This window comes from Diplotaxodon limnothrissa, linkage group LG8, assembly GCF_057381915.1.
Source record: "Diplotaxodon limnothrissa isolate DT_005_m linkage group LG8, D_limnothrissa_male_GT1.1, whole genome shotgun sequence".
Classification (NCBI taxonomy): Eukaryota; Metazoa; Chordata; class Actinopteri; order Cichliformes; family Cichlidae; genus Diplotaxodon; species Diplotaxodon limnothrissa.
This window is the reverse complement of record NC_140603.1, coordinates 17,554,114-17,569,111: the sequence shown is the minus strand read 5'-3', so window position 1 is coordinate 17,569,111 and position 14,998 is coordinate 17,554,114. Positions and strand designations below refer to the sequence as shown.

At 39.5% G+C, this 14,998-nt stretch overlaps 1 protein-coding gene across 3 annotated transcripts in view; it reads left to right on the top strand.

Annotated features, from left to right (window-relative positions):
- Positions 1-14,998, top strand: part of svild (supervillin d) — a 48,350-nt gene that overhangs the window by 19,379 nt on the left and 13,973 nt on the right. For all 3 annotated transcript variants that reach the window (XM_085361415.1, XM_085361416.1, XM_085361417.1), the window contains exons 3-8: positions 3,942-3,976; positions 7,634-7,692; positions 9,574-9,671; positions 11,701-11,803; positions 12,945-13,528; positions 13,672-13,801. In XM_085361415.1, coding sequence (XP_085217541.1) covers positions 3,942-3,976; positions 7,634-7,692; positions 9,574-9,671; positions 11,701-11,803; positions 12,945-13,528; positions 13,672-13,801 — 1,009 coding nt within the window. The remainder of the gene's footprint in view (positions 1-3,941; positions 3,977-7,633; positions 7,693-9,573; positions 9,672-11,700; positions 11,804-12,944; positions 13,529-13,671; positions 13,802-14,998) is intronic.

Here is a 14,998-nt window from a genome sequence, read left to right as displayed (position 1 = left end):
CACAGCCCAGCTGTGCACGCTTACACAACATACATAAGTATGGTACTGTAGAAGCTTTTGTTGTCTAGGTATTCCCATATATTAATGGTTTTTAGTACTTCATATATTTTCCTTTATTTTAAGACATCTGCGTTCAGCATTGACTCTCATGTCTTTAGTGGGTCACACATATTTACTGAAACTTGAGCAACATTTTTGTGTAGTCTTTTACAGAAAGAGCGTACAGGAAACTGGAGCTTGGCTGTCTCGGTGATAATGAAAGCTGTCAACAGGCGTTTATCTGCAACAGACACGAATCTTTTCCTCGTGAAGTTGCAGTTGAAGGGTGACATTCCAAAAGTCTGCTTTTTGACGTTAAACTGTTACATTGCACCCTTAGCAATTTAAGAAGAATCCGTTTGGTAATGCTTTGTCATCCAACATCTGATGCGTTTGTGTGCATGAAAGCGCACTCTTTGGCTTCTTTCTCCCTTTATTATGATTTATTTTTTTTAATTTTATGTTAAAGACTCCTGGTTTTTAATAGAGGTAGGAATCGGAATCACCCCACAATACAATATTATCACAGTACTTTCCTCACTGTGTGATATCAACTTTAAATTATGTCCTCAAGTTAAACTTTGTCGATATCTGTTATGTTCGATAAGATAACGTTCGCTTCAGCTATTATTTTGATGCAAAATGTGATTGTCAACACTGTAACTAAAGCCTGCTATTGAGACAGAGTCAGTCTAATATCAGTCTGACTGCAGACAAATGAGCTCAAGTTGCCAACTTCAACTTCACTTCAACAATCTGTTTCTGATAACATAGCAATGACCCGTGCTAAATGCAAATGTAACCACTACATTTGCCCTCAGCATCCTTCTCATTCTATAGGAATATAACCAGAATACAACCAGCTTGCTGCCAATTGAGTCCAGTCCCCTTGAATTGTGCTCATTGACAAAGACTCGTTCAGACTGATGGCAACATGCTGGCAATCTGTCTGAATTGATAAATTAGACATCAGTTATTTGCAAACCTTTAATCTCTCTGAGATCGATTGCTCTCAGTCCAGACTGTGACTGTTTCCAGAAAGTTTGCCTCCTATCAGGTAAACTGTGCAATCTAACATGATGGTGAGTGTGAAACACTCTGGGCAACCATTTAGTTACCACAAGTTATATTCAGTTACATAAGGTTAAAAGCCAACAGTATCTATTTTTTTGTGTGTGTGTGTGTGTGTGTGTGTGTGTGTGTGTGTGTGTGTGTGTGTGTGTGTGTGTGTGTGTGTGTGTGTGTGTGTGTGTGTGTGTTATCATATGAGTTTGGGATAGTATACATAGAATTTCCAGGACAAGTTGCTGCATAGGTCATAGTAATCTTGGTTTGAAAGTGCTCTATGCTATCAAGCATGTGTAACAAACCACAACTATTAATGCTACTGACATGATGGGGTTGGTACCTCTTTATAAACAAAACAGAATTGGGATTAAGGCTAAGGACTGTTTACAGTACTGAGCCACAGCAAAGACAAATGCCTCAAAAAGTTAAGCACACAAATCAGATGTAATAAAATTACAGCTTTTAACAACGCTGCAGCCACAAGTGTTGTTTTTATGCTCTTATTTCATTTTCTCTCATGATATAATTTAATATGATGCACACAAAGCTAAACATAAATTTATGTGAACACTTTTACTGTGAGTGTTTGTTTGATTACACAAGTGCCCAGCTGGATTGGAAAGTTCCCCTCTGTTTTGCTTTTCGCCCACTAAACTGCATTCCGGTTTTCTTCATCTACTTTCAGCTGACCGTCAACGTGTGGGTAGCAAAGGTGATGTGTTTCTGAGACTTATAAGGTTGGTTGTTAAAAATGGGCTGTCCGAGATCAAACAATGAGGTTTACAAGGTCTACAAATACATGCAAGTCAGAGCAATGACCGATTTGGACTTCTGCAGCAAATCATTGTAGAGTCTACAACATAATCTACGCAAGTTGCCGTCACCATTACCAGCATTCATACTTGTGTGAGGTGCATTATGTGTTAATTACCTTGTGGTCCTGTCCTGATGTTTTATGTGCTGCCAGCCACAGCAGAAACAAAGTGCTGGGACTTTTTTCCTCCTGCGTTCCCACTCTTTGTTGTGGTCAATTTTTCTTTTCTTTTGTTTGTTTTCAAGAAACAAACATCTTCGTCCCTCAAGTTTTTCCATTTCTTTGTACAATCCATTGTCTCCATTCCAATAGTTTTGGCAATCTCCTTCCACAAATGAGCTGACATCTGTGAGTCCTTACATTATAATGTTATGATCATTCTCTCATTGATCCAATCAAAAACTGGGGCCCCAAAAAAGAAAATATAGCTGGGAATGCGTAGGAGGAATCAACGGTACTGAACAGGCCACTCAAAATAGTTTGGAGCTGTGTTGACTTGACGTATGGTTGCAGATCTACGAAGGCGCACGTCATGTTGTGACGGAGAATAGTTTCAGAGGGGTTCGTGGTTTGCTTACACACAACATAGGTTTTATACGTCTGTGTTAAATTTAAATCTCTGCAGCCAGAGATTTTTGAGTATTGCATCACTTCAGTTTATTGTTAACTACATAAATACAGGCCAAAGAATATATTGGCCAGTGTAGCATGATGTCTTCACAAAACTATCAGGAAGCGTGGCTGTTAAGAACTGACAAAAGTTTGTGTAGTAAACAAATCCAAGCCAAGAATTACTCATAAGAAACTGCAATAAAAAACACTTCTGTAGTAGTTTTAGGCCCACAAATTACAGCAGTACAGGGAAAAGCGAAATAATACGGAGTCCAAGCCAATGTTTAAATGTTGTTTTGTTCCCTTTTGCAGCTGCATAGTGTAGTTGTAGCTCCTGTGCATGTAAACGGTTAACATTAAGTGTCAGCTAAGAAGATATACTGCTTACTTAATAAGAAAAAGGAGGAAACAAACATCCTTTATGCCTGGGTGTGGCATGCTATCAATTTTGGACTGATGGGCATAGGCAGCTTTCATAAACTGACATTTGATTATAGTATGGTACCTGGCACTTGCTCATCTGTAGCCATATTTGCTCAAAATAGCTTTAGGAAGATTATCAAATCCTGATAATAATCCAACTGTGTCAAGTCTGTCTTTGAGGAAAAGAGGGCTGGAAGAAACCAGCCAATTAATCAGCTTTATTTGCTTAAAACTACTACTTTTGCTTATCTCAGATTCCTTTTATTTCCACTATGCAGAAAGTATTTGGTGACAAATGTACACTGAAGGAACAACTGAACTTAAGAGTTTAGACTCTTAAAGTAGAGGCTAAACCCACACTCCCTCGTTCTCAAGAAGCACTCTGTGATGCAGTTAATTGGAAGCGCTTGCTGCTGCTTGTTTATAGTGTGAACTTTGAGGTTCACTTTCTCACAACAGTGTGTGGTTGCGGGCTTTTAATGAAGCACAGTGGGATGTACTTGAATGATGCATCTGAAATGAACTAGGGTTTGTGTAGCCTCTGCCTTCCCTCTCTCCAATAACCTTTGACCCGTTGCAGATGTCCTCCATTGTATTAAAGCATTTCTCCCCTCCTCCTGTTACATCACTGCTGCTACCCCACAGGCAGCTGCTGTCCCCATCCATTTTTAACGCCCATTACTTGGAAATGAATGGCCATATCTTCAGATGCAAGAAAGGCTTTGCTGTTATATCATAGCTGACACGGGAGTGGAAGAGCAGCATGAGTAAATGGATTTATGTCATATGAGACGCAGTAAGTTGCTTGCTGCAGTTCTTGCAATTTATTTTAGACTTAAGTGTGCATATGTGGACTATAATAGTGTATTTAAGAGGGATGTACATATATTTTGTGCTATTTGCCAGCATCACTTGTAAAAAACGTGTAACTTCTGTCATCTCTTTATTGCATTAGAGAGTGACCTCATTTCTCTCTGTCTCCCAGGCTGCTGGAAACTGATGACACAGAGGAGCCAAAGGGTAAGATGAACTCGTACTTTTACTGCGCTCTGATCCTCTATTGTTCCACACACTGCCTTATCACTAAGCTCATTCAAGTTCTATTACTCAGTGTGAAGGGAATACTGAGCTCATTGCTGATGTCAGATTACCTTCCTGATTTATAGACGTTGGCTTTTTAATACTCTTTTATCGAGAAGTGAAGAAAAATACATCTGAAATGTTCTTTGCTCAGTTTGTGGTTGATGTATAATTTAAAAAAGCATTGCTTTAGGTTTTCTAAACTGATATTTTTTCCAATAAATAAATAAATAAAATAGAGAAGCTGTTTGTCATTTACTTGATGAGACAGCTAACCAGCTAGCTTTACAAACTAAAGCTGTGTCCAAGGTGTGTAGATAAAACACAGAAACATATCTTACATACAAGTATAGTTACAAGGATTATTATTTGTGTCCACTGTGGAAAAGAAGCTACGGAGAAGTAATTTTTTATCTTCTGTTTACTTATTATTCTCCTCTAAATATTACTAACTGATATAATTGACAATATAAACAAGTTTATTAGCTGATAACCCTTTTTATACTTTATATCAGCCAGTGGTTTTGTACTTTGAATTATACACTTTATTGTTAGCATTTGGGCTGCTGCCATCTGGAAGCTTCTATATTAGAATGAGAGGGTGGAGTGCTAAGTCATCAGCTAAATCAGCTAATGCCAGCAAACTTGGTTAGCAAGGAATTCATAAACCATTTATGTGCCTTAGCAGTGCACAGGCACATATACAGTCTTTGCTTTGATGCTAAGTATCAGACTGATAAAATACTATAATTTTACTTATTAAAACTGAAGCATAAACCTGTTTAGATGGTCTGTACCAAGCAGCACATTGTTTGTTTCTTTTAAGATGTTTTGTTAAAATGGTACAAAAGGCATCAACAGCATAAACACGGTCTGTAGGTCCAGTTTAGTGACTGTTGTTAGTGGATGTGAAAGACATACAGGAAGTAGGATGCTAGCCATAAATGTAGTATAAATGCCACATTTTAAACAAAAACACTTTTTTCAAGTCTAGTCAAGTGGCTTTGTTATTTCAAGCATGTGCAGTTGTACCATACACAGTGAAACGAGACAGCGTTTCTTCAAGACCATGCTGCTACACATAACAGACAATCAAGACAGGACTACATAAAGTGCAAAGTGTGCAAAAATTGCAAATAACCAGTGCAACACCAGACAGAACAGAATGATACAGACACAGAATAAAGAAATAGAAAAGTGCAAAAATCACAGTGGGTTGTGCAAAAGACAGAAACGTTGTGCAAAAGGTAACATGATGTTTAAAGGTGTGTTTGTATGACATTGTGCAGATAAGTGCTTGAGGTGTTTTAGTGTGGATGCATGCAACAATCTGTGACCATGCCTTTCTTTGTCCATGGTTGGCCCACTTACCCGTGTATTTCTCTGCTTACATGTTTGTTGTCCCTTCCGTTTGGTTACCTTGTATTTAGAGATAAGTGTAAGTGCTGGGTTAGACAAAGAAAGTAGAAGGTGAAAGTTTTCAGAATTGTGCGGTGAGCAAAACAGTTACTTTAGTGTTTCACAGCAGAGTAATGTTGTGTAGCATCTTATTGGCACACACAATGATCATGTTTCCTTGTTTTTTTTAGTGCTTGAATTCTGGAAGTTAGCTTTAGATTTAATTAAAAGTTGTTATTTAATCATGAAAATCATATGTTAGAGAAGAGAAATGGAGCTAAATATATTCTTCCCATGATTGTTTTCATTTTAACATATAACAAATTTTAACCTGGACTTGCTCAGTGTAAAAGGTGCACTGCAGGCATAAATTATAAATGATAGCACTATTGTGTCCATAGTGTATTTGACTGAGGTGCACACACACACTGGCTATCACTGGTGTTGCTTTTATTCCCTGCACCAGCTGTAACTTCTCTCCAGTGAACTCGGTCTGATCTGTAATGAGAGGGTTTGAAATTTAAAACCCAGCATGAAACAAGCTGCAGGCAGTATTCTGCTGACTGTCTCAAACTGCCATATTCTTCAGTATTGAGTGACTTTTCTTTTCTGTCAACACCAACAGGACACTGAATCATTGTGTTTCCCAGCTAAATGTACCCCAGCTGGGAAACAACAGGATTACATGACCATTACTTATGTTATTTCAGTTAAACCATGTTATAGCTTTAAACAGCTCATTTCAATCTTGATTTTGGGAACAAAATATTCACAGAATAACATTAAAAAATGATATGTTGGCAGAAGAGTCGATTCTCAGGCAGAACACCTCTCGTATTTACATCAAAGGTTTCTCTGACCTCTCATCAAGTCAGTAATGCATGTATGCAAACAGCTAGCTGGTTCAAATTTAATACCTAACCAAGATGCAGCACTGTTGATACCCACATAATTATTAAACTCTACAAAATAGGTGATGCCCACCACAGTAAATACACTCCATTTGATGTTTGCTGATACTGGCTAAACATCACCTCTGCTGCAAGTTTGATTTTACAAATCTGATGTTTTGATGTTCCCTGGTATTGTAGTGTGATTGTTTACACTTGTCAAGCAGAAGGTTGCTGGTTTAATTCCAGACAGTGACAGAAATTTGCTTTGAAGTTGTGTCAGAGAGGCCATCTGGTGTCAAACATCTGGAGCTATGTGCTGTGGCGACCCCCAATAACAAGGGAGCAGCTAAAAGTAGTAGTGCCTGGCTGTTATTTACATTTGACCTGAGCCTTTGACCTGGGCATCAACAGTAGAACAAAGATCGCAGTCTTGTAAGAAACGCTACCTGACGAGTCTTTAAACTTCAGTGGAAGTTTTTTTTCCCTCTCTCTAGTTTGGATCTTGGATGGGTGATGATGTTAAAGACTGGACTAAAGTCAAAGCTATAAGAGTACAGTCTGAGTGGAGTCACTAGTCTGCAATGCTTAGCATGATTTAATTCAGATGATGAAACACTATGTTCTCGACAGCAGGGGAGCTCGGAAACATAAATTAAAAGTGGAGCTTTCTTTTTATTTTTTCTTTCATTGGAAACAGTGAGTTTGTCAGAGACGTGCTGTTATTTTGGCGTAAAAATGTCACGTTGTCGGGGCGATAAAAACAGATTTAGAGTGCGGGGATGAATTTAAGTGCGTTGACTTAAGAAGTGTGTGTTGTTTTGGAGTATTGTAAAATTTAATGATTTCCTTTTGTTAAGATTAGAAGATTATATTCTCAGGGCTGTTCTTGATTAGGGAGTTCACATGAGACCCAATTCTATTTCTCTCTAACGCATATGCTCAAGTAAACGTATTCCTCTCATCAGATGTTGAACTGTTGCATTATTGAAAGACTCGCTGAATTCACTGTGGCGCTTCCCACTGACTTTTCAGACTCCCCCTGAAGCCAGTGGAGCTCATGAGCCCTTTGACATGACTATTTTTTTTTTTGACCAAGAGAGAGATTGGTGTGTAATGCATTAAATTACCTGTTATGTCTACTTTTGTACAAGCTTTAAAAATGCAATGTTTTCTGTGCCAAACACACTGTCCTGAATCATTTTCCCTTGCATACACTCCCACTGATCGTTTTTTACTGCACTGGCATAAAGAAAGACACTTGTGGAGCAATTAATTCTCACTCTTTTATTCGCTGTGCTCATTTTAGTTGATAAAAAGCCTGTGGACTCCAAGAGAAGTGCAACTTCCAGCGTGTCTCTTTTTAAGGTACGGTATTTTGGTTTGCCATCTGTCTCACTTCATGCATTTGTCTGTTTGTATATATTTGCACTTGTTGTGGACACATAAATCTGTTTCTACTGCCTCGTTGTAAGGACCTGGCACCTTTTTAGGGAACAAACATCAAATCCATTCATGAAAATAAAAGGCTATGAGCTTTAGATGACAGATTGGAAATCAAGGTTAGGCAATCAGCTGTTCGTTTAGTGGTAGAACAGTTGCCGTATGTACTGCAATGTATGTGTATTTTATTTTTTTGGGGGTGCGTTTGTCTTTGGTTTATCCCTTTCAGCCCCCTTGCTGATTTACTCACAGCAGCTTTCCAGTGCAGCTGGTGTGCACTCCAACTCCCCTCTGGAGGTTTGCACCATTAATAACAAATTGAGCCTTTCCATACAGCACAGAGATGTCCTGCACCTGGATGCATGCTTGGCCAAAGTCATGACTTCAGCTCACACAGGCAGTGGAATTGGTGGTGGAAAAATAAAAAGATGCACTCAAACAAAAATGTCGATAATGTCCTCAATCCTATGGGAGAGTTTCACATGTGTTCTTAAAATGAACTGAGTGTTGGTCTTTCCCAGGCTGCTAAGGTTTCAGAAGTGGTTAGGTTTCATGATGTTTGATGTAAATAGCTGTTCTAACTGGGCCTGCAAACTAGGGACGGTGCCAAGACTGGCCAAGTGAACCCAGATGGCAGCAAGTTGCTTGAACCAAAAAATTGCTGGGAAAGTAGCCTCTCTTTGGGAGCCCAACTGAAAATCGCAGTACACCCCCACCCCCACCTCCATCCGTTCTTCTGACCTAGATCTGTTATTTTAACATGCCTCACTCGACTGTCAGCAGCAGTGACAGATGCCCATTTTCTGTCTTCACGTTTCCCTTATCACTCATTTCTCCTCCTGTTGAAAAAAGCAGGTGAGTCAGTGTCTCCATCAGAAGAGACAGAGTAGGAGTGAGGTTACAGCATGTCTTCCAGCTCGGATGGAAGCAATAAAAGAGAGATTCAGCTCATTTATACTTAGAATTTCCTGACTGAATTTCCTGAATGTATAAAAATCTGTTCTGCAGAAGGCAGCACATCCTCCCCGGTGGAAAAATGTGTTCCTTCTTTGTAATCAGTGAGCATCGCCTAGGTTGTAAGGAGCCTCTAATTCTCTAATTCGATGGAGTTTAATTTCCTCACTGCTGGAGATCCACTTATCTTCACCAGGTTACCTCAGGGCTCAGTAAAGTGTTTACTGACAAAGGTCCCACACAGCTGCAGGTTTTAAAGAAAAAACAAATCTGGCGATTAGACAGAAATATAAAGGAAGACATGTAAATCCTTTCACTTTTGCTTTCTTGGCAAGTTTGATGAGTAAATTGATGCTATTATGTTACAACACAACATATACAACCTGTTAGTTTACGAGCTTGGGTGAAGAGTTACCATAGTTCAGTCTAAAGGTAGTCATACTTTCTTAATGCTGTTTTATTAGCATTTAAAATAAGCACACGAGCAGAATTGGAAACAACAGAAACAAGAAACCTGCCTCAGCGGTTCCCTTGCATTAACATGAAAAATATAGCCCAGCTAATTCCTTTCTTTTTAATTCTCACACTGCACGTACACAGGGTGGATGAATATGTCATACCTGCTCTTTGACATCACATACTTCCTTTTATCTTTTTTTTCCTGGAACACCCTGTTTGCGTTGCAGGGGTTAACTGCTTTTCTCAAATAGAGGGAGGTGGAGCCACATTCATTTATTTACTTCCTATATCAAGAAATCCTTTACAGCTGCCGTAGGACTTCAGAAGTATGTGTTTAAAAACTTAAACCTAGCCTTTAAGATACTACTCCCTCCATTTTTTCTTTACCTGTAGGAGGTGGAGGGGATGGAAGATGGAAGCAGCGGCCGACAAGTTGATGTTAAAGGAAAGCATCAGGTAATCGACAGTGAGGAAAAGGAAACCTCTACGAGGTAAGCAATTCCAGCCAGGTCGAACGCTTTTATTAGATGAACGATATTAACCGTTTAAATGCTGTAGTGTCTTTCTTGTGGGCTGTGATACATTATACAGCACAACATTAATAGTTAGATATACCTTGAAACACGGTGACATGCAGGGCGAGCAGACTGAATGGAGCACAGAGGTAATTACAGGCTGTCTAATGTTGTAAACAGCTGCAGAGATAAACCAGATAAACCTGCAGGGCTTGCCTTTAATACTGCTCTGTCTTGCACGCACGCACGCTCGTGCACATGCATCAACACACAAGCACTCAGGTGTCAGTGGTAGCCACAGTGATTCAAACCAGATTGAAGTTAATAGCTGCTGCAGTGAGAGCCACACTGTACTTAGCACTGTAACCACTGTGTGGACAGTTTAAGGTATAACTGAAACCATTCCTGGCCCTTCTGGTCCATGTGGAGTTTGAATGAATCCCACAAACTGTTCTCAGCTTCTCCCCAAGTCAGGAATTGTTTCAGTGTGTATGTGTGTGCATTACCATTTCCAACTAAACCTCATCACTGCCTGCAACATGTATAGTGAATAATGGTTAGATTCTTATTTACACCTGCATCTATATTTTTATTCTTCTTGAGTAGCTTTGCATGATTCAGATGATTTCAGGATGTTTTTTTCTCTTATACTGGACCTTGGTGTTGCCCCCTCAGATTAGCTGCTGTCTGAAACAAGTCTATTTAGGTCGTCACCTCTTTTCTGATTGGCTGCCCCTCACAAATAAAAGGTTTGAACAGTCCGGGGGCAAGCCTGCTGTGCTAACATGTCTTCTGTATGTAATCTCATATCTTCTGTATACATTATACTCATACATGCACATATTAAACATGGCTGAAGTTTCAAAGACATCAGACTACTGTTTCAAGAGCTTCTTAAGTTATAAATTAATAAAATACAAACAGTGAGAGTATCATCAGCTCCTTTTTATTAGGCAAGGCAAGGCAAGTTTATTTGTATAGCACAATTCAACAACAAGGTGATTCAAAGTGCTTTACAGAGATATTAGAAACAAGAACAAATAAAAAGCATGATTTAAAATTGATTAAAACAAGCAAATAAACTGACTAATTAACAAACAAACAAACAAACAAAACAGTATATAAAATCAAAACAGATAAAATCAGAACAGTAGATAAAATCAGTAGTTAAATGTAAGTTTTGAAATTTAAGCTTAAAGTGTGGATTTGGTGCTTTATTCAAATGCAGCTGAGAACAGGTGAGTCTTCAACCTGGATTTAAATAAACTGAGTGTTTCAGCTGATCTGAGGCTTTCTGGGAGTTTGTTCCAGATATAAGGAGCATAAAAGCTGAATGCAGCTTCTCCGTGTCTGGTTCTGACTCTGGGAACTGATAAAAGACCGGATCCAGATGACCTGAGGGATCTGGAAGGTTCATACTGGGTCAGGAGGTCATTGATGTATTTTGGTCCTAAACCATTCAGAGCTTTATAGGCCAGCATCAGAACTTTAAAGTCTATCCTCTGACGGACAGGCAGCCAGTGTAAGGACCTCAGAGCTGGACTGATGTGGTCCACTTTTTTGGTCTTAGTGAGGACTCGAGCAGCAGAGTTCTGAATGAGCTGTAGTTGTCTGACTGATTTTTTAGGTAGACCTGTAAAGATGCTGTTACAGTAATCAAGCCTACTAAAGATGAATGCATGGACTAGTTTTTCCAGGTCCTGTTGAGACATCAGATCTTTTATCCTTGATATATTCTTGAGGTGATAGTAAGCTGACTTTGTTATTGTCTTAATGTGTTTTTCTAAGTTTAGGTCTGCATCCATCACTACACCCAAATTTCTCGCCTGGTTTGTTTTTATTACTGTGGATTCACCATGTAAGCTGTCACAGTGGCAGCCTTATGTTATAGTAAGCTTAAAGTCATATCAGTGTTGCCAGTTTAATCCAGCAAATTTATATAATGTTTAATTTTGTTCTAAGATCTTTGTGATTTCTGTCTTTTTTTTTTTCTGATATATTATAGGCTCCATAAACCTGATCCAGGCAAAGTCATGGAAGAGAAGGAGTCTGCAGACGAACCTTCATGGAAACAGCAACATGAGGACACTGCCACTACAGAGGAAAAGGTCAGCTTACCAAAATGAAAAATAATGCACTCATAAAACTGTGAAGGTATATAAAAATAAGAAGTGATTCTCATGAGTCGATAGGCAAACCTATAAAAGTGAAATTCTGTGAATTCTTTTCTGGGTTGTGTGTTTTGTGGTCAGGTCTCCATACCCCGGATATGTAAAATAAAGATAATTTTTAAAGTAAAAGGACCACTTTTCAGCCGTGTCTTTCTTGGCTCTAAAGAATCCAAAAGAACCGGATTTAATAATATCCTATTTCTAGACATCTGCAATTTCTAGTTCCAAAACTCTTTGCTTGGTTTTGTTTTTTCCTGGTCTGGTTTAGTTTAGTTTAGTTTAGTTTGTTTTTGTAAACTTGATTTATAAATCCCTCATCTGGAAAAAATATTATAACGTGACCCAAACTGATTCTCGAAAGTAATCAGATGAAGTACACACACATACTTCTTCGTGTAAATGCCCACACACGTATCGAACTCTGGAGTTCATTAAAGGAGACCACCGAATTAGCACTGGACTTTAATCTTACACCCAGCTGGCTTTGCAGTCTTACTTCTTTGTGCGTCTCTTCCTAAATCAGCACCCTCTCATCACCTTTGACCTCTTAGCGTCTGCTGTCACAGCTGCTTTTGCTAAGTTATAGCATATTAAAGACATGATCATGCCTCCTCTTTTTGCAGGGAAGAAATTCATGGTCTGGCCTTGGAATTTCTAATATTTTCAAAAAGCTTTGCTTTCTGACACCAGTTTCTCTATCGGAATCTTTTCCTTATATTGCAAAAGACAAAAAACTCTTTCAGATTTGTTGACAATATCCGTATTTGATATGTTGACATTCTTAGAGGGGGGGGGGAGTGAGGCTAAGTCATCGTCATATTTAATGTGACTCACTAACCTTAACGTGGGAGTAGGTCACTGAAAGCAGTGAGTAAGCACTTGAATCTGTCTTTGTGTTGATTGTATTAGGTTGTACAAATATGGAGAAGAGAGGGAGAAAGAAAAATAGATTTTCACTATAAATGCCGAAAAACTGAGAAAGCTGTTAGATTTAAAAGTTGTATTTCTTTTCATATTATAATGGCTGCTAATAAAAATAAATTAAAAAATACCCTTCTGTGTTGTTTCCCCTCTACAGTCTTCCAGTCTCCACTCTGACAGAGCTCTCCCACTCAGCAGAAACAGAGACACCTCTCCCCCTCCCAGTCCTCCCTGCCAGTCTGCCGCTGTGCTGAAGCGCCAAGACTCGGGGCCTCAAGGCATCAAGGGAATCCTAAAGAAAAGCCGCTCTACTAGTGTGGAGTCAGACCACAGCGACGGCTCCATGCCTGACCGTTTTCCAGCACAACAAAGTAGTGTCACCCTAAGCCACCCTCAGAGTGAAGACAACGAGGAGGAGGTGGAGGTAGAAGAAGAAGAAGAAGAAGAAGAGCGGGAAGAGGTGGAGCAGCAGGAGGAGGAGGAAGAAGAGATGGAAGAAGAGGTTAATGGGGAAAATGGCAAAGAGGATGAGTCATTAACAGATGAGTTCCCAGACGGAGGGTGCATCAGTATCAACAGATATCAGAGGGGGAGCAGCAGCAGTAGCGGTGGAGGGAGCTATGAGGAGATGCGGAGTCCCTCCCCTGATGAGAGCCTGGAGAAGTCCTCCACAATGTCAGAAGATGTCGAGGAGCTCGAGAGCAGTTTGGATGGAAGTCAGAGCTCGTCATTCAAACAGAGGTCAGCATGTGGAGAAACATGATTGAGACAAAAAAAATCAATATCATGCATAAGATGGAAATTTAAACTTCTTTAAAATTACTGAAAGGTTCAGACTTTTAAAGAGAAGCAAAAAGGATTCATGTGTCTTGTTTTCTTTTTAGATTGGCTGAGCTCGGTAGAGAAGGTGAGAAGGACACACCGAAGAAGGCGAGGCCATCTCAGGTGCTCCAGACGTCACTGGCTGACCGCTTCAACCAGCTCCAAGATGCTGAAGGTGCCTGGAAGAAAAAGGTGAGTTTTTACTTACTGAACAAATATGTGATTGCTGGTCGCAAACTTGTTCACTTTGTAAAATTGCACCTCTACAAAACTTTATATTGGTCATTTTTGCTGGAGGCTATTGTGTTGGCAGGGTTGCAGGGCTTTTTCTTCACTGGGAAAAGGGTGGTAATGAGCAAAAACAGCCATATGTTGCAGATTACCATCAGTTTTGTGTAAAGGCAAAGAAAAGACTTGGCTGCGGACACATGTATTCCTTTGCTGAATCAGCTTGTTTGCCTGAATTGCTGCCAAAGAGGTGTGAGGTCAGGAGGGCTTGGCGGTGCAGCGGATATAGGAGTGGCGATGCTAAAGCCAGAGATCCAGGGCTTAGCTAGCCTGCCAGAGAGAATGAAGGACACACCTTTTACCCCTTGTAAAAATAAAATCCTACACCATGACCAAACACCTGCAAGCCTTCCAAGCTTATGCTTCCTTCCTTTGTTGGCTTTTGCACTCTCCTTTCTTCTTCACTTCTCTAAGTTAAAACAATAATTTCCTCCACAGGGTTAGCTTTTTTGTTCTTAACAGACTTTCATTTCTCAGAAATATATATAAACATCCAGATCATACGGTTTTGCACAGGTCAGTGTAAACGGTCTAGTAGATACATGCTAAAGCAACTGTCGTACTTGGCAGTGATGCAAGTTTATGCAGGTTTCTACACGCTCTTCTTTTCTACAAAAACATGACCACCCACACAAAGCAAGTATTCAAGTGGAAACACAAGACTACACCATACAAAAACCAGTCCACTGAAAGTGCTTGTACTGGATGATACTGCACAAGTGAAAAAAATCCAGTGTGTTCTGCATGGACATCCCCAAAACGGTTAAATGGACTCTTAAGATTGAAATGATGTCATATTTCTTTATATATTTTTATTTTTGGCTGGGTGTCTGTCAAGATCAGTGTTTTTTCTCGGGGGATTACTGGTTTGGGTTCATCCAAATATGAGCTAACGTTAGAACAAATCCAGGTCTGGAAAAAGCCACTTTATGAGTGAGTGCAAGCAGCCAAAATTTGAGCAAATCCCCAAATACTGAAGCATGATGTCATTTCATATTTGTGTGGTCTTTATTCGTTCTGATAAATCCATGCTAAAGCCATAAAAAAATTTTTTAGTGTATTTCCAGTGATGGCACAAAAACTGCATCCTCAACACTCGCA